This window comes from Pseudorca crassidens, chromosome 15, assembly GCF_039906515.1.
Source record: "Pseudorca crassidens isolate mPseCra1 chromosome 15, mPseCra1.hap1, whole genome shotgun sequence".
NCBI classification, from domain to species: Eukaryota; Metazoa; Chordata; class Mammalia; order Artiodactyla; family Delphinidae; genus Pseudorca; species Pseudorca crassidens.
Window position 1 is genome coordinate 68,066,355 of NC_090310.1, and position 17,753 is coordinate 68,084,107.

Below are 17,753 nucleotides of genomic sequence, written 5' to 3' on the forward strand. Positions count from 1 at the left end.
GTAATATAGAATATTATCTTCTGTGGGCCCACCCCAGCAACTCTCCTCCAAGCAAGCACTGCCCTAGGGTTCCTGGACCCTGCTTTTTGTGGCAGGCTTTTGCAGAGGCCTGCAGTGCCTCAGGAGGTGTAAAAATACCCTCCAGCATTCCCCACGTGATCAGGCAGAGGCTGAGCCTTGATCTGAAATTGTACATTGGTTTCCTTCCCTTCTCTGTCCTGTTTCCCCATCCTGTGGTTTCTCTCATGATCTCTTCTTCAGCAAATCACCTGTACCTGAATCCTTGTGGCCAGGCGTGCTTCTAGGGGAACTTGAAAGTGCTTGGAATGGCTGAGGAACTAAAAGGAAGTCAGTGTTGTTGGAACTCAGAGAACATGGAGACTGGGGAGTAAGGTGAGGCTAGAGTGGTGGGCAGAGGCCTGACCCCACAGAGCTTTGTAGATTCCAGCGATGGGCAGGATGGGGGTTAGCTGGAAAGTCATGGGATGCCACTGGGCTCTGTTAAGCAGGGACTGGCATTATTTTACATTTTGCAAAGGTCCCTCTAGCCTCTCTGTGGAGGATGGATAAAAGGGCCCAAGTGGCTGCAGGAGGACCACTGAGGATACTGTTACAACTGTCCAGGGGGAGAGAGGATGGAGACTGGGATGAGGATGGGAAGGTGGAGGGAGAAAGAAGAAGATTAGAGAGAGATGAGGGGAGTGGATCTGGGGCCTCTGGGGAAGTTCAAGGACATCTTGCAGGTTTTCAGCCTGGGTGCCTGGATGCATGGTCAGTACACAGAGAGGGAGGCAGGCTTCGGAGGGCAGATCAGGAGTTCCACCGGCCAGACGACACCCGTTTGCCATCCCTGGTCTTGCCCAATCCCCCCACTTCACAGATGGAGAAAATGAGGTCTGAGGAAGTGCGGTGATTCACCCAGGTCCCTGTCATGCCCCAGACTGAAGGGGATGGGATCCAAGGATCCTGCCGCCCAGCCAGAGGGCTTGTTTATTCTCCAGGAGGCCCACTGGCTCTGGCCTCAGACAGCTATTTTGCAGCTGGGAGTGGGTGGGGTTTAGGGCCTGATGGGTTTGTCCTGGGCTGGAAGCCAGTTCACAGCTCACAGAGAACAGAACATCTCTGTTTCAGGAGGGCAGCCTGTGCTGCCTGCTACCCTGTCAGGGTCTGATGTGGGTAACTTGAAGGCATGAGGGTGTGGGGTGCTCACCTCAGAGTGGCTGACATTTGCTCTCCTGGATTAGGCATGGACAAGAACTAGGTCCAGATTCTGAGGTTTCCCCTTCTCTAGTCCTTCCTTTCCTTGCTGTGTGACCTTGGGCCAGTCACCTCCCCTCTCCTCAGTCTTCTCATCTGTAAAATGGAGACATCCTACAGTGTAACTTTTGTGCACTCAGGGTTGTAGGGAATATTGGATGAAGAAATGGATGGACAAAAAATACACCGTAAACTGTAAAGTGCCTAAACTACAATTTGGGTTCAGTCCTACCACTGCCCCAGTGGGTTTCTCAGACTTTACAAGATGGTCACCCCTCTGGAGAGGAAGAGGCCTAGTGTGGAGCTCAGAGATCCCAGGATCTTATTATCCTGGCCTAGCAGGCTTGACAAAACCCATTGGACAGATGGGAAAACTGAGAGGCGGCCATCTGCTCAGAGTCACCAGGCTATTAAGCCTGGATTCAAAGGCTGGGTTCTCTGATTACAAAGACAAGAAAGATCCTTATCCATTCAATGACCTGATTGTACAGATAGGGTAAACCAAGGGCCAGAAAGGGGAAGCAACCTGCCCAGGGTCACACAGGCAGCTGGCAGCAGGACGGAAGTGCCAGGTGAGGTCCCTGACTCCCAGGCCATGCTCCTCCTATCACCTCTTGCCCACCAACCCCTGGAGCTTGAAAAGCAGTTTCCTCCTCAGTAAAATGGGGTGAAACTAGTATTGGCTTCATTGGATTGTTGTGAACATTTCAACAAGCCCCGCAAAGCTTTTAAAGGGCTTAGCACCAAGTCAGGCACAAAGAAAATGCAGAATAAATGTTGGCTAGTAATATTATTATTCATTATTATATTTCATTTCTGCATCCCCTTCTCCCCTTTGGGCTGCTGTGAGTAGACAAATTGTGGGCTTTCGGCTCTTCCTGGAGACAGAGGGATGCACAAGATGGCTTTGGGGGCCCCTCCCTCCCAAGGATTCTTGGATTATCCATACCCCTCCTCAGCCCCCCTGAGCACTAGCCGTAACTGTAGTCTCTCAGAAGTCAGTTTTCATCCTTGCACCCCGGGTGCCCTGGCTCCCTGCCTGTGGTCCCTACTGGCTGGATGCTGTTGCTATGGCAACAGCATTTTAAGAGCCTTCGGCCCCCCTCTGAGGCAACAGGCCTGGATGGAGCTGGACTGATCAAATGCCTCCTGCATCCTCAGGCCTGTCTGGACAGAAGGCAGGAGACTGGAATGCAAGAATCAGAGCTGGCTTGGGGTGGGGGTTGGGGGCGGCTCAGGCCTTAGCCCCAAGGGTTTCCCAACAGCACCCCACCTCACTGTGTTGCATGAGCACTTGGTTACACATGCAGACTCCAGCCACCACTGCCCCAAGGGTCTAGTTTTAACTATCTGGGGTGAGATCCCCTAAGACGCTGCCTTTGATCAGCTCTGCTCGTGGTTCTGAGGCAGACAGGCCCCAGACCACTCTTGATGAAATCTTGAGTCCTGGAAGATTTTGGGCATTGAGGTTTGTGTGGATCTCTCTGCTGAGATTACTCTTTTTTTTAATAATTTTTTTTAAATTTACTTATTTTATTTATTTTTGGCTGCGTTGGGTCTTCGTTGCTGCGCGCGGGCTTTCTCTAGTTGCAGCGAACGGGGGCTGCTACTCTTTGTTGCAGTGCGCGGGCTTCTCATTGCGGTGGCCTCTCTTGTGGCGGAGCACGGGCTCTAGGCGCACGGGCTTCAGTAGTTGTGGCACGTGGGCTCAGTGGTTGTGGCTCATGGGCTCTAGAGCACAGGCTCAGTAGTTGTGGCGCACAGGCTTAGTTGCTCCACGGCATGTGGGATCTTCCCGGACCAGGGCTTGAACCCGTGTCCCCTGCACTGGCAGGCGGATGCTTAACCACTGCGCCACCAGGGAAGCCTGAGATTACCCTTGAGAAACCCTGTTTGTCCTCCCAGGCCCGCTCCAGTCCTGCCTCCCTCTCCTTCCACAGCCTCATCTTGTGGGAGGATGTACACCCTACCCTCTTCCTGGAGCCAGGAAAATTCCAGAGCTGGGCTACCAGAGGCCATCTTGGTGATGCATCCTAGGGCAGAGATGGGCGCACATTCTCAGGATAATGACATTCAGGGGAGGCGATAGCCATGGTCACTCTGGGCTGTCTTCTAGATGCTCTATCTGAAATCAGAGCATCTCAAGCCTCTTCCCACTGTCCTCCTGCACCACCTGCTGGATGGGGACAAGGCTCCCTACCCTCCAGCCCCAACCATAGCAGAATCTGATGACGCCAGGCACCAGAGGCTGTGCCTAAAGAGAGGTCGGGCTTCGGGGTGGGTCTGAGGAGCTGTGGTGGGGAGGGGAAGAAGGCAGAGATCATGGGAGAGGGAGGTGGTCCTCTTTGGGGTTCCTTGAACTTGAGACTGATGCTCATGTCTGTTGGAGAAGCCAAGTGACAGAGTAGAGGTGCAGCAGACAGTCCCCCTCCCTTACCCCTTCCTTGCGCACTAACTGGCCTCCAGCAGGTGATTCTCTTTGTCCGAGGCCAGTGGCGCCAGTGGATAAATTACATGTGGTAATTCACTTGACAGCACCCCCTTTATTCCCTTCTCAGACTCGCTCCCCTGCTCCTCCGCCAAGTAAATCCGCACTTCAATCCTTGTGTGGTCTGTTTCTAGGACCCTAAGACAAGAAGCCACTCCCCTAATCTCCCCACCCTGGGCTCTATTATGAGGGCAACTTTGCCCCTTGTGCCCCAAGGGGAAGCTTACATACCCCTGAACCCCAGGTGGGGTTCTGCCTAAGTCGGAGGTCTCTGGAAGGATCTGTACCAACAGCTCTTTCCACGATGAGACTCCAGGGTTTTGGAGCCAATCTCACGCTCTTCCGCGTCCTGCCCTGCCCTCCACTCTTACTATTCTGAATGTGTGAGAGTCGCGTCTTCCCAGAGCTTCCTGGGGCCGGGAGCAGGTGTGAGTTCTTGTCTACAGAGCACGAGCCAAACTCAGTAGCCACGTCCTGTTGGATGGTCCAGGGCTCCCCAGCTCTGTCTTTAGCTGGGCCCCACCCGAACCATACCCATCCCTGCCGGAGCCTGGTGTGATTGACGGGAACTCCCAGCTAGAGGGATGCAGGGGGACTTGTGTGGGGTGAGTCCTCCAGAGACGTCTGTGAGTCTGTCCCCTCCGAGGAGAAGCTGCCCCCAGTGGGCCGGGGGATCTGACTCTGCCTGGGGAGCTGCTGCCAGGAGAGGAAGGTGGTGAGATAACGCTCAGGGGCAGGATCCAGGGGCCCATGCGGGCTTCTGCCGTCATCAGCTTCAAAAGCCTGGCCAGCTTCCTGGGGTGGAGGGGCTGCTTGGAAACTTCTGTTCTGTACACGTCTGGGGCCCCAAGGAGGCCAACAGGATTTTGGCGAACGATCCAGACCCAGTGAGTCCTGGAGGGGCAGGTCCCATCTTCCCTTGTAAGTGACTTCTCCATTCAGGTCCTGGCCCTTGGCGGCCGCCCCTCTGAGTTCCCGGCCCGCCGGGTGGGAAGGGGGACCTGCCAGGCATGGACAGTGGCCCAGTGCCTTCTTCAGGAGGGTCTGGATCTCCTCGTGCCTCTCCTGGGCCTCCTCCCACAGGTCCTGGCCCAGGCCCTCCCAGCTCAGAGAGGCCACCTGCAGCCGCATGGCCGTGAGCTTCTCGGCAGGGAACTCGGACGCCAGGCGCTTCAGGTAGCGGTGGAGGCGGCGCTGGTCCCCAGGGCTGGCCCTTTGGGCCTTGCCCAGCCTGAGCTGGGCCATCAGGTCCTGGCAGTCCATGTGGAACCAGGTCATCTGGGAGACAAGAAGAGAGGGAGATGGGGGTTCCGTGAGGACAGGGATAGGCCTCTCTGAGCCAAGAGGAGGCTTAAAGAACAAATACAGCTAGACTGAATTAATACAAAAATGTCCAATCAGTGTTAGGGCCTCTCAGCACAGCTGTGATTTTCTCCACCGCTGATGATGACAATATTTCCCTTTCTTCCCCAGGGAACACCACCCTCCGTTACCCACCGGGAAACAGTCCCCAGCACCCTTGGGATCTTCAGGCACAGTCTTACAGACTTAGGGGCCAGCAAGGACTCACCCCTCTCTGGGGCTCAGTTTCCCCCTCAGTAAAGTAGAGGTTGTGATAGATAATCATGGAAATTTGAGTGATTCTCGGATTGTATGAACCCCTCATAAGTGGTGCTGAGGGAGGAGTCTGGCTAATATTTATTGAACGCTGACTGTTTGCCAGGCTCTGTGCATCTCATGTAGGATCACACTGAACCAGCAGCCCATTTTACAGAGGAGGAAACTGAGGCTCACACACATGAAATCACTTGTCCCAGGTCACGCTGCAAGTCAGGGAGGAGCTGGGATTCAAACTCAGCCCTGTCCAGCCCTCAAGAGGGTATCTTCCAAGCACCTCCTTGCACAGGAGAAACTGGCCCAGGCAGGGCCCTGCCCTTGCAGTCACACAGTGAGACTGTCAGCCAGCCCAGGCCCGGAGGCCCCCTCGCTCTGGCCGGGCCTCTGCCGCATTTTAGGATCCTGCCTGTACCCACTTCACCCACAAAATGTCTGCAGGTTGCAAAGGAGCCAACATGTTCCCAGCAGCTCGTGAAAAACATAATCTTTCTCTCCATTAATTTAGAAGCCAACAGCAAGCTGTTAGGCAGTGGGGATTGGAGAACAATTTTCTCCGAGGAAACCATCTTTCCGCGGATTAAGGGAACTTGTCTTTAGATAAATGGCTTCATATTTGCAGAAGCACATTGAGCTCATGGCTGGGAAAGGGCTCCATAAATCTCCGTTAGCGACACAATCATGTTATTATTATTTAGTGCTAAAGCTGCCGCATGCCTGCTCTCCACCTGGGGCTGAGCTCAGCACTGAGCCGTACTGTCTGTCCGTCTGTCTGTCTGGAACCAGATATTCCAGGCCAAGCTGGACAGAGGTGGAGAACAACTCAGAAATCATCTTGCCCCACCCCTTGCTGTGCGGATTAAAATTCAGGGCCAGAGAGGAGAAGGTGCTGTCGAGGGGAAGGGCTTTCCAGGCTGAGGGAACAGCCAGTGCAAAGGCCTCAGTGCTGGAGCCAGTTTGCTTTCTCCAGGGAAGGCCGATGGGGCTGAAATCCGCTAAAATTAGTAAACAAGAGAGAGAAGCTTCCAGATCCCCTTAATCTATGAGGCATTACTCCTCCTACCACTACTGCTAATGACAACATTAACAGTACATCCGTGTTAAAAACAATAATTTAACATCGGTGTTAAAAATAATAATTCCAGATTTGAGCAAAGTCGGGTGTAGGGGCAGGGGGAGGGGTTACTTACATTTAATTTAATTCTCACTTCTCTGCACGAGAGCCAGATGACCTGGGTTCGAATCTCAACTATGCCACTTCCTAGCTGTGTGACCCTGGGTCAGTGACTTGATTTCTCTGGGCTTCCTGCCTCACAGGGTTGGTGTGACCATAATACCATATGTGAAATGACTAGAACAGGGCCTGCAGACAATAAGAACTCCGTACCTAAGCATTGGTTGTTATTATTATCATCATTATTCTTGACAAGAAGCTGAGGCCCAGAGCAGTGAAGGCCACTGTTGAGGTCACAGAGCCCATGCAGGCATATCCCTGACTCTAAGTCTCAGATCCTCCTGCTGTCTCGCTCTCTAACTTCTGAACAGCTGGGCGCGGGGAATCCCTTCGCTGCCTCTGCCCACATCTACCTCCCTTGCCTGAGGGAGACAGAGAGTGGCCTGTCCTCCCAGTGCCCCAGGTGTGAGTTGACCAAGTCCCTCCCGCTGCCCCCGAAGCCTCTGCGTTCTTGGTGCCCTGTGTGCTGGGCTGGCCTGACAGCTGGGAGGCTAGGGTCAGGCTCTTCCCATGCTTCATCGTCAGTGGCCAGTGCGAGGGGCAGCTGAGGGCACTGGGCCCAGGCCAGAGGTGTGGGTTCTTGTCTCATCTGGGTTACAGCTCTCTCAGGCTGCTCCCTTGCTCCCCTCCCCTGGGAGGGATTTGGCTAAATGGATTTAAGAGGCGCAGAGACTCTGAAGTCAAATCCTGCTTGACCAACCGGGCTAGCGGATGCTGAGAAAGCCACTTTCCTCTTTGGACCTTACTTTCCTCATCTGTAAAATGGAAGCAATGTCGGTGCCCCTCCCTCACAAAGATAGGATGAGAATTAAATCGGGCTAGGTATGCAAAGTGCTTTTAGGAGGGTCTGGCATGGTGAACACAGTCAATAATGTGGGCTACCCCATAATAGTCATCTAACCCTCATCACCATCGTCATCACGTCTGCTTGGACACAAGAACTGCTTGTCATTTCGCTCTCCTTTGCAGAAGAACATAGCACATGGACACATCTGGGTTCAAATTCCAGCTCTTCTTTTCTCTAGCTGTGTGGCCTTGGGCAAGGTGCTGCCCCTCTCTGGGCCCTCAGTTTCCTCATCTGTACAATGGAGCTGGTCAACCTTGCCACATTGGGTTCCAAGAGATGACAGATGCAAAGTAATGGAGTTATTCTTGTTTCCTAACTCACCTCTGCCCAGGCCCCCGACCCTTGCCCCAGTAGCCCTACCCCCTCCTCCTCCCTCCTGGCCAAACGCTGGGTTCCTGGTGAGGACTGAGGCCTCTGTTCTGAGGATGCTCAGAGCAGCCTCTGGGCCCGCCCTCAGCCAACTGTCCCTTCCTTCCTTCCTTCCCCAGCTGTCTCCTCCAACGCATCTGTGCAGGGCAAGGTGGGGCATGGGAAAGAGCACAATGGTGCCATGGCTTGCTGTGTGACCTTGGCTAAGTGATGGTACTTCTCTGATCCTGTTTCCCTAACACTGTAATAGAGGGGTGGGACGAGATCAAGGTTCTGAGCCTGGTCCTGACCCTGTGAAGTTGCCTGCAGAGGTCTATGTGTGGAGAGAAAGTCTATGGCTTTGATCAGATTCTCAGAAATCCCCAGGATCCTTCCCCTAATCCCAACGTTTAAGAAGCAGGTGATTTCCTTTGAGAGGTGATATCTGGGTCACTGGGAGACTGCCTGTGTAGTGGGACAAGCTGGGGTCAGGGATTAGCTGGACCTGGTTTAAGGAGGGTAACTTAATCTTGCAAACCTTGTTTCCCTTCTGGAAAATGCAGGTAATGCGTTTTCCCCCTCACGGGACTATGGAATGAAAAGAGCCTAGTGCTGTGTCTAGGCTGTTCCCTGCCCCCACCCTACGTCCTAGGTGTTGGGGGAGCTGGGAGTTTATGCAGGTGGGCTGCCAGGCTCACCTTCTTGCAGAAGTGGTGGAGGTGGAGCAGCGTCTCCAGGTCTGTGCGTTGCCGCTCGGCTGCCATGTAGAAGTGGGTCAGCTTAGCCTGGAAGGCCCGCTGGGTGAAGGTGAAGCCTGCCAGCTCCGGGAGCTCTGTTCCTCCCGCCTCCCTGGCCCTGGCTGCAGCTCCCAGCTGGGCCGCCTGCTTGCACAGCTCCAGGCCACGGCGGTACTGGGCCTGAGCAGGGAGGGGAGGGGTGTCTACTCAGCTCCAGCCTTACTACCGGGTTATGAGACTTCCTGAGCCTCAGTTTCCTCATCTGTAAAATGGGAACCCAGGGTTTACTTTGCCTGCTGGGATTCTGCTTAGCGTCACCCTCTTCTGGCAAAATTCTCCAACCCCAGAGTCTGGGTTACAGGCTCCTCGCCTGTGTCCCCACAGTTCTCCTTTTCTGGCTATTTCCCTGTTGCCCCCAGCCTCCCATCTTGTCTCCGCCCTCCATTGGCCTGGAAGTTCCCCGAGGGCTGAAACAGAGGCTGAATCACCCTGTGCCCCAGGACCCAGCACATCAAGGATGCAGATTCTCTCCCCCCACCCCAGCTCTGAGGCTGACTCAGTAGGGCTAGGGTAGGACCCTGGAATGTGTATTTTAAGAAGCCCTCCAGGCATTCTGAGATGGGCCATCTTTGTACTTGGTAGTCAGGGAAGGCTTCCTGGAGGAGACAATATCTAAGCTGAATGCTTTGTGTTCCAAGTTGCTCTCCTCACTGTCTTGGGAAGCTTTCTTCCACTTTCCCGCCTCCGCAACTTTTCCCCAGCAGTGCCACCCCCATCTCCTGCCCTCTCTATCTGCTCCCCCCCCACCCCGCCCTCAGTTTTAGAAACACACCGCAGCCTGAAGGAAGAAGTCCTCAAACTCTGCGTGGGCTTTCTCCACTGTCTCCAAGCTTCCGTCCTTGGGGGTCAGCACTTGCAGGCACTGGCTTCCTTCCTGCTCCATCCAGTTGCTGACCTGGGGCAGGGGAGGGAGGTTTGGACATGAGGGGCTGCTGAGGAGACATCCTTAGGCCAGTTTGCCACCTTCCTGGGAAGCTGAAGTCTTGTCCTCAGTCATCTGGGGGCTGGGCCTATGCCACCGGCCTGGACTGAAACCCTCCCAATTCTGGGGAGGAAAAGAGACAGCTTGGGGTGGGGGTGGGGCGTGGTTCTCACCATCCAAACAGTGCCAGAGGAAGGTGCACGGCCCTGCCATGAACTCCCTGTGTGAACTGCGCAAGTCACTTCTCCTTTCTGGGCTTCAGTTTATTCAGTGGCAAAATGGGGTAGACGTGAGGATTCAAGGAAGGACAGAGGGGGTAAAATGGCTCTTGATCCCATAAGCAGAAGTCTTCTTCGTATTCTGGGTGTCTTAAAAGAGCATCACCCACTTTATCCTCACAAAGTCCCATGTGGCAGGCACTAATATTATCCCCCATTTAACAGGTGAGGAAACCGAGGCACTGAATAGTAAAATACCTTGTCACACCGCTAGTAAGTGCTAGAGCCAGCATTGGAACCAGGCCGTCTGGTTCCAGGCACACTCTGTTCCACGGCCCAGAGCATGAAGGGATGCGTTGGTTCTAGGCATCAACAGTTGGACAGAGTGGTGCCAGGTGTGGGCTCCAGGATCAGACCCCTAGGTGTGCAGCCACGGGCAGATGACATAATGTCTCCCAGTCTCAGTGTCCTTATCGATGAGTAGGAGAAATCCTAGCATCTTGCCCACATCACTGGTAAGGGATGAGGTTGGAAAGCGGTGATGGACACAAAGGCTCTGGCCCAGGGCTTGGCACAAAGTCGGTGTTTAAAAAATGCAGCTTCTGGAGTTATGTCTTCACCTATCAAGCACTATGGAGTGCATGTCATGTGCTCCAAGAATGCCTGCCTGCTGTCGTTTTACGAGAGCGAAGCGCCTGGCTGGGGTGGGGCCTGGAGAGGCAGGAGCCGCCCACCACCCCGTCACGTCCCAGGGCCAGCTTCCTCCTCTCTCACCTGGTGGATGGCAGTTTCCAGGCGGCCCAGGCGGACGCGGAGCTCCAGCCTCCTCAGGAGGTGGTTGGACACAGTGACGAGGACATGCAACTGTTCATCCACGAGGCTGTACAGGGCAGCAGCTTCGGCCAGATGGCTCCTGGGAGGCCGAGGAGTGTGAGAGAAAACCCAAGATGCTGACCCCCTGACCCGGAACCCCAGCACTCCTGCCTAGCATAGGCATGCCTCCGCGGCTCCCACCAGCTCTGTGGCCCTGGCCTGGGTATTTCAGCTGCTGACTTGCTGTGTGAGCTTGGGCGGGTCCCTACACCTCTCTGGGCCTCAGCCTTGGCCTTGCGTGGGACTGGGAGGACCAGAGGACACAGCGAGAAACCAAATGACCCTGCCTTTCCCCAGGAGGGTATGAACCGAGCTGGAGAGGTCTGGGTTCAAATCCCAGCCCTGCTACCTTCTAGTAACAGAACCTTGTACAAACTTCTCAACCTTTCTGTCTCCGTTTCTTCAGCTATAAAAAATGGGGATAACAGAACACATTTCACAGGGGGGTTGTGAGAATTAAAGAATCTAACCCCTTGGCTCTCAACCCTGGCAACACAATTAGAACCTGCTCTGGGAGCTTTAAAAATCTCAATGCCCAGGCCCCTCCCCAACCCACCGGAGTCCTGCTCAGAGAGTGGCCTGGACCTCAGCGCTTCCCGAAGCGCCTCAGGCAAACCCGCCCTCACGCACTCAAAACACTTAACACAGTGCCTGGCCCACGGTGCTGTTAGCGCTTGTTATTTCTTTTATTTTTGTTAATTAATTTTTATTGGAGTATAGTTGATTTAAAATGTTGCATTCGTTTCTGCTGAACAGCAAAGTGAATCAGTTATACATATACGTATATCCACTCTTTTTTAGATTCTTTTCCCATATAGGTCATTACAGAGTATTGAGTAGAGGTCCCTGTGCTATAGAGTAGGTCCTTATTAGTTATCTATTTTATATACAATAGTGTGTATATGTCAAGCCCGATCTCCCAATTTATCCCTCCCTCCCCCTTCCTCCTGGTAACCACAGGTTTATTTTCTACTTCTGTGACTCTGTTTCTGTTTTGTAAATAAGTTCATTTGCTTATATGTGGAATCTAAAAAAATGGTACAAATGAACTTATTTACAAAGCGCTTGTTATTTCTATTGCAATGATGACAAGTGGCTGTAACACACTTCTCCACTCTGGCCTCTATTTTACAGATAGGAAAACATTTACACATAGGAAAACTGATCCTCCAGAGAGAGGTTCTCACTCACACGCATGGCAGTCTGAATTGGAACTCAGTCCACGGCCTTTTCTGCACATGATTTTAAAAAATGATCAAGGCCAGCAAGACATAAATGAAGGGATGCAGATGGGATTTCAGGAAAAACTTGGGTGAAAGGAGGAATCTCAGGGCTTTCCCAACACCCCTCAAATCCCACCCCACCCTCCTCTGCCCTTGGGGTCCTTTAGAAGGAAAAGGAAAAAGAGGAGATGGAAGGAGAGCCCGTTTTCCTGGAGGGAGCCTTGCCCTAAGCCTCCTTATCTGACTGTAGCTTCCCACAGGTCACTGCCCTTCCATGGAAGGGGTGAGCACCCAGGGTGCGTGAACGGGATGGAAAATGCCAGTCTGTCTGGCAAAGGGAGGGAGAAACGGGCCGGGCAGGCAGGAGGTGCCTAAGAAACACGCAGCGGCTCACGCGGGACCACAGCGCTCCCTGGTGGAGCTGCTGGTGGCCAACGGTCTGGAGGGGCCTATGTTGGACCAAAGGGGCTTGGGGGCCCAGTCAGTGAGGCAGGGGCATGCTGGGAAAGGCAGTGCCAGCCCCACCAGGCTGTGTGAGGGGCAGTGAGGACAACTCCACACCGAGCACCAGGGTCCACTGCCGCCCAGCGCTCACATCAGCATGAATCTCTCTGTGGGCAGAGCTCAGGGTGGTGTGTTCAAGATTCTGGGCTAGGCTGCCTGGGTTCAAGTCTCAGCCCCACCACATCCCAGATGTGTGGCCCTGGGCAAGTCACTTAACCTCTCCCTGAACCTCAGGCTCCTCCACTGTAAAATGAGGGTAATACTCGGAGCCCCTTCGTGGGTGGGAATTAACCACATTAATATCCTTAAAGCCCTCAGAACAATGCTGTGTTCATACTAAGTGCTGTTGAGAGGAGGAGGTTAAATAAATAAAATGTTCTTGGATTACGCAAACTTTGTAGTAGTGTTCATTCTAACAGAGATAAAATATATACAACTACCGGCTGATTTAATTCCTGACTTGCACCTCTCCTCCACCCCACTCCTAAATTTAAGAAAATTGGTTCTTTCTAGGAATGCGTATTTCTTGCTCTGTGGTTCTGTGACCCTGGCACAGCACGAGGTTCCCCTGGCCCCTGCCACGAAGGGTAGGGCAGTGCAGGGGTTAGTGCTCAGCTGGTCTGGCTGTTACTTCCCTTCGCTTAGCCTCAGGTATTTATCAGCCAAACAGGAGGATGTGAGCCTCACATGGTCTTTTGAGGAATAAGAGGTGGGCTCTTAAAGGGGCTCAGCCCAGTGTCTGGGTCAGAGAGCATCCCTGGTCCATGACAGTGACCAGAAATGGGGGTGCTGTCCTCTGATGCCTGGACTGAGGAGGGGCCGCAGAGAAGGGACTTGCCAAGGTATAGGCTGGGGGCCCGTGATCAGGCCTCCGTCCAGGATATGGGCCCGGCAAACACCCCATCCTGGGCATCTTCAGAGCCCACCCTATGTGTCCTCTCAGCGAAGTGACCCCAGCCCCGAGTCCCAGTCTGGGGAATAGGATAGGGCGGGGAAGGAAAAGCCTGGTGTCCGTACCTGATGTCTGGGTTGAAGTTCAGCCTGCTGCCTTCCTGTCGCAGCCTGGCCAGGGTGGCTCCGCCTTCTCGCTGGAGGCCCAACAGGCCTGGGTCCCTCAGCACAGCCTCCATCAGCTCCTTGGACTTGCTCAGACACCTGGAGGCCTCCTGCCAGGGTAGGGAGGTAGCCTGCGGCTCAATCCCCACTTTCCTTCTATAACCTTCCAGGGCTCCCCACACCCCAATCACGTCTGACTCCCCCAGTTTGGCGTTCAAGGTTCTACAGAAAGTCTCTCCTTTCTATCTCTAAAACATCTCCTCAAGCCGAGCTTCCTCTCATCACCGTGGCAACCTCACTGGTCCAAGCACCATCATCTCTTGCTGGGACGCCCATCCCAGCCTCTTTACTGATCTCTCTGTGGCACTCTGGCTTCCCCTGCAATCTGTTCTCTGAATGACAACCAGATGGATCTCAAAGTGCCAATCTGATCATCCCAGTGCCGCTGCTTAGAACTCTCCAGCGGCTTCTCTGCCCATTTAGAATCAAATCCCAACCCAACTCCTCCCTGATACAGCCCCATGGATCCAGAAGATCCTCTCGTTCTATCCTCCTCTCCCCCACTCTGTTCCACACTGGCCTCCTTGCTCTTCCTGAACAGACCAAGCACAGACCAAATCCCATGGCTCCGTCCCATCCTTCAAGGCTCAACTTCTATACCCTCCTTCCCCATTTTTCTCAATCTTACTTTCACAGCATTCAGCATCACTTGTAATGACATGTCCATTTCTGTTTATTTTTTAAATTATGACCTTTCGCACCGTACCATGAGCCCCACGAGGGCAGGGACAAGTCGATTTGCCCCAGGCTGGGTCTCCAGGCCGTGACACATGGTGACTGCCCAGTAAATATCGGTTGAATGAATGAATGAAAACAAAGCCCCTTCACTGAGCCCTTGGTCCATGAAATAAGGGATGTGGTGTGGTTTCCCCACCTCAGGCTCTTGTCTCACCTGCACCCCTCCAGGGGGGTCACCCTTCTCAAACTCCCTGATGGAAGCCTTTAGCAGCGAGGAGGCCTGGCGGAGGTCAGCAAGGAAAGGGTCCAGCTTCTGCAGGAAAGGAGGCCAGAGTGGGGATGTTAGCCTGGGCCAGTGGAGAGGGTGCCTCTCCCCTCCTCCCACCAGGAGGACACGCGGGGTGGTGGTTCTCAAACTTCAGCTGCATCAGAATCCCCTGGAAAGTCAGTTATAAAGCAGGCTGCTGAGCCTTCCTCCTGAGTTTCTGGTTTAGTTTCTCTGGGGTGGGGCCTGAGAGTGTGCATTTCTAACAGGTTCCCAGGTGGCCCTGATGCTGCTGGTCCAGGGACCACAGTTTGAGAACCACTCATGCTGGGAATGAGAGAGAAAAAGAGAAGACAGGCCTGACTTACTCCCAGGCCTGTGGGAGAGGGAATGGTAGGAGGGGGTGAGAGGGCAGGGGTAGAGGACATCCTCTCCGGGTCCCACTTCAGCCCAGCTCCACCACTTACTAGCTCTGAGGCCTCGGGCAAGTTTCTTAACCTCTCTGTGCCTCTACTTCCTCTTCTGCAAAATGGGATCATTTCCCCATTTCCTGCCTTAGAGGCTTGTGGGAGGACTAAATGGGTTTATTTGTGCCAGCCACTTAGAATAGCACCGATACTCATCCTCATTACCAGTTTTATATGCTGGCTCTATAGGTAAGATTTCATTTAAAGGGAAGGTTTTAAAGCAAAAATATAGTTCAAAGGCCCCTGGATTAATTGGAGGCCTCTGGAGAGGGGAACTGGGGGCCTGTGGGACAAATAGGAAAAGAGATATTTTTCAGTATATACCCTTTTGTACCATTTGAATTTTGAACACAGGGTCTATTCAAAAATAGACCCAATCTTAAAAAGAAGAGGACCAGGCCGAAAGCAAATAAGCAAACAGCCGCGTTAGACTATAGACCAGTGGTTCTCCATGCATGATGGTTGTGTACCCCAGGGGACATTTGGCAATGTCTGGAGACACTTTTGGTTGTCATCATTTGGAGGATGCTGTTGTCAGAGTGGGTAGGGGCCAAGGATGGTGCTAATCACATGACAGTGCACAAACAGCTCCCCCAGAAAAGAATTATCTGACCCCAAATGTGAATAGTGCTGAAGTCGGGCTGCCCTGGTCTAGAGAAAGCCCTGGGCGGGCAACTATGGGCACTGGTCCTGGTGCGGTTCAAGCCCATAAGCTCCTGTGTGTGGCTGTGGAAGTTGTGCCTATCCTATGCATCCTCATGTGTTAAACTGGGCATGAGGTGCCCCCTCGCAGGGTTGCGGTGAGGAAGGATTGAGGTCACACAGGAAAGGAGCCCAGCCCTGGAAGTTTCCTTACTTCCTCCCTCTTACAGAAGGGAGCACATCTGCCTCCCTCACCAGACCCCAAGCTTCCCGAGTTTTGTGTGTCCACAAAGCAGATGTCTGTAAATGTATTTGCAGTTAACACTAACATCACTCTTAGCATGTGCCAGACACTCTTCTAAGCTCTTTACACACATGAACTCAAGCCTCACATCAGCCCCATTTCGTCACTGAGGAAGAGGGCTCCGAGAAGGTGTGTAACTTACCCAAGGTCACACAGCAGAGCTGGGATTGAAACCCAGGACTCCTGGCCCCAGAGCTTGAGCTCTTAGTCACTCCACTCTGCACCCTCATTGTAAACACTTGTTGAATGACTGTCTTTGAACCTGATAAGTTCAGTGGATCCATGGGGCAGGACGGTGAAGGGAGAAACAGAAGGGGTGAGGGTGGGGGGTGAAGGCTGTGATGGTAGATACCTGGAAGAATTGCACCCATTCACCGTGGCAGTAGGGGAAGGGGCCTTCCAGGGCCATGGGCAGCTGGCTGGGGTCCACGTGGCGGCTGAGGGCCTTCAGTGAGGTCAGCACCTCTACCTGCAGACAAAGAAGCAAGTCAGAAGGACCAGGGGACTCAGTGTAGAGACAGATGCTTGAGAAGGTCCTGCCCAGACCCACGCCCCAGCACCACTCCACTTCCCATGGGTAAGACTGGTCTTGGCTTTAAGAGATGGTTTCTGGGCAAGGAATCTTCTCCGGAAACTCTGACAAATCAAAATTGAGAACCACACCCTGGGTAAGAAATGGCAAATAAACAGGATTCGTACTGCCACTGTCCTAGCCTGTGCCCTAGGCAGACATTAATCAATGACGGAACTCCTTCCTTCTGAGCTGGGCTCCTTCCCAGCACAGGTGTCCAGGCAATCAAACAAACAGACTGAAGCTGGCCCATGTCTTGTAACTTCTTTGTAATCATTGTACTGTTCTCTGGAGACCCATCAAGGTACTATCTTCTTGGGGTTGTTGAGAAAGGTCACCAAATCCTAACAGTATCCCCTAAGACGTGGAGCAGGGACTAGGTGACTGCATCTCCCCAGGCAGTGATGCTTGAGGCTTTATGCTATGAATGGCTCCAGATACCTAAGCTTGGGATGGGGAGAATTCTGTGGCGTTTTGGAGCCCATTTTTCATGGTATTTAAAGTGTGGTATTTAAAGTGTGGTCCACGGACCAGCAGCACCAGCATGACTTAGGAACACGTTAGAATGCAGAATCCCAGCTCCCATCCAGAGCTACTTAATCAGAACCTGCACTTGGACAATCCCCAAGAAATTCATAGGCACCTAAAAGCTTGAAAAGTACATCTCTAGTTTACAATGTGCCTCTTTGTTAACCAGGAGGTAGAAGGAGACCTTTAGAATCATTTCCTGGGGCTTCCCTGGTGGCGCAGTGGTTGAGAGTCCGCCTGCCGATGCAGCGGACATGGGTTCGTGCCCCAGTCCGGGAAGATCCCACGTGCCGCGGAGCGGCTGCGCCCATGAGCCATGGCGGCTGAGCCTGCGTGTCCGGAGCCTGTGCTCCGCAACGGGAGAGGCCACAACAGTGAGAGGCCCGCGTACCGCAAAAAATATATATATAAATAAATAAAATAAAATCATTTCCTGAAACAGGGCAGAGGGCAGGGTGCCCACGCTCGTGACCGTGGTACATGGCACTGATTAAAGGGAGCTGCAGTGCTCTTTCCCGTGAAGCCCTGAATCAACTTAGCATCTAAGTTGGAGATGCTGAGAGAAACTAGGGAGAGAGATACAGGAAGGGCCAGGTGAGGTGTGGAAACGGCCCCTCTAGCTTGCTGTATGGCCTTGGACCTCAGTTTCCCCATCTGAGAAGAAGGGAGGAGGGGTTGACAAGATGAAGCTTTCAAGTGGGTTTCATGCTGCGCGCAGCTCTCAATCACGTGGTCGTGCCCACCGGGAGCTGCTAGGGTTGCCAGGGAGAAATAATTCTGGGGCTGATTTGGCAATGCTTGCCATGGGGGCTGGGCAGTAGAGTTGTAGCATCCTGGACTCGTATCTAATGGACCTA

The 17,753-nt window shown here is 53.4% G+C and overlaps 1 protein-coding gene across 1 annotated transcript in view; it reads right to left on the reverse strand.

Annotated features, from left to right (window-relative positions):
- Positions 1-2,032: 2,032 nt before the first annotated feature.
- The window catches only part of KIAA1755 (KIAA1755 ortholog), a 42,575-nt gene continuing 26,854 nt past the window's right edge, over positions 2,033-17,753 (reverse strand). The window contains exons 8-14 of the mRNA XM_067708111.1: positions 16,150-16,266; positions 14,334-14,432; positions 13,343-13,491; positions 10,500-10,638; positions 9,358-9,480; positions 8,487-8,705; positions 2,033-5,023 (exon numbers count right to left, since the gene is read on the reverse strand). Of these exons, the coding sequence (XP_067564212.1) occupies positions 4,322-5,023; positions 8,487-8,705; positions 9,358-9,480; positions 10,500-10,638; positions 13,343-13,491; positions 14,334-14,432; positions 16,150-16,266 (1,548 nt within the window). The 3' untranslated portion in view covers positions 2,033-4,321. The remainder of the gene's footprint in view (positions 5,024-8,486; positions 8,706-9,357; positions 9,481-10,499; positions 10,639-13,342; positions 13,492-14,333; positions 14,433-16,149; positions 16,267-17,753) is intronic.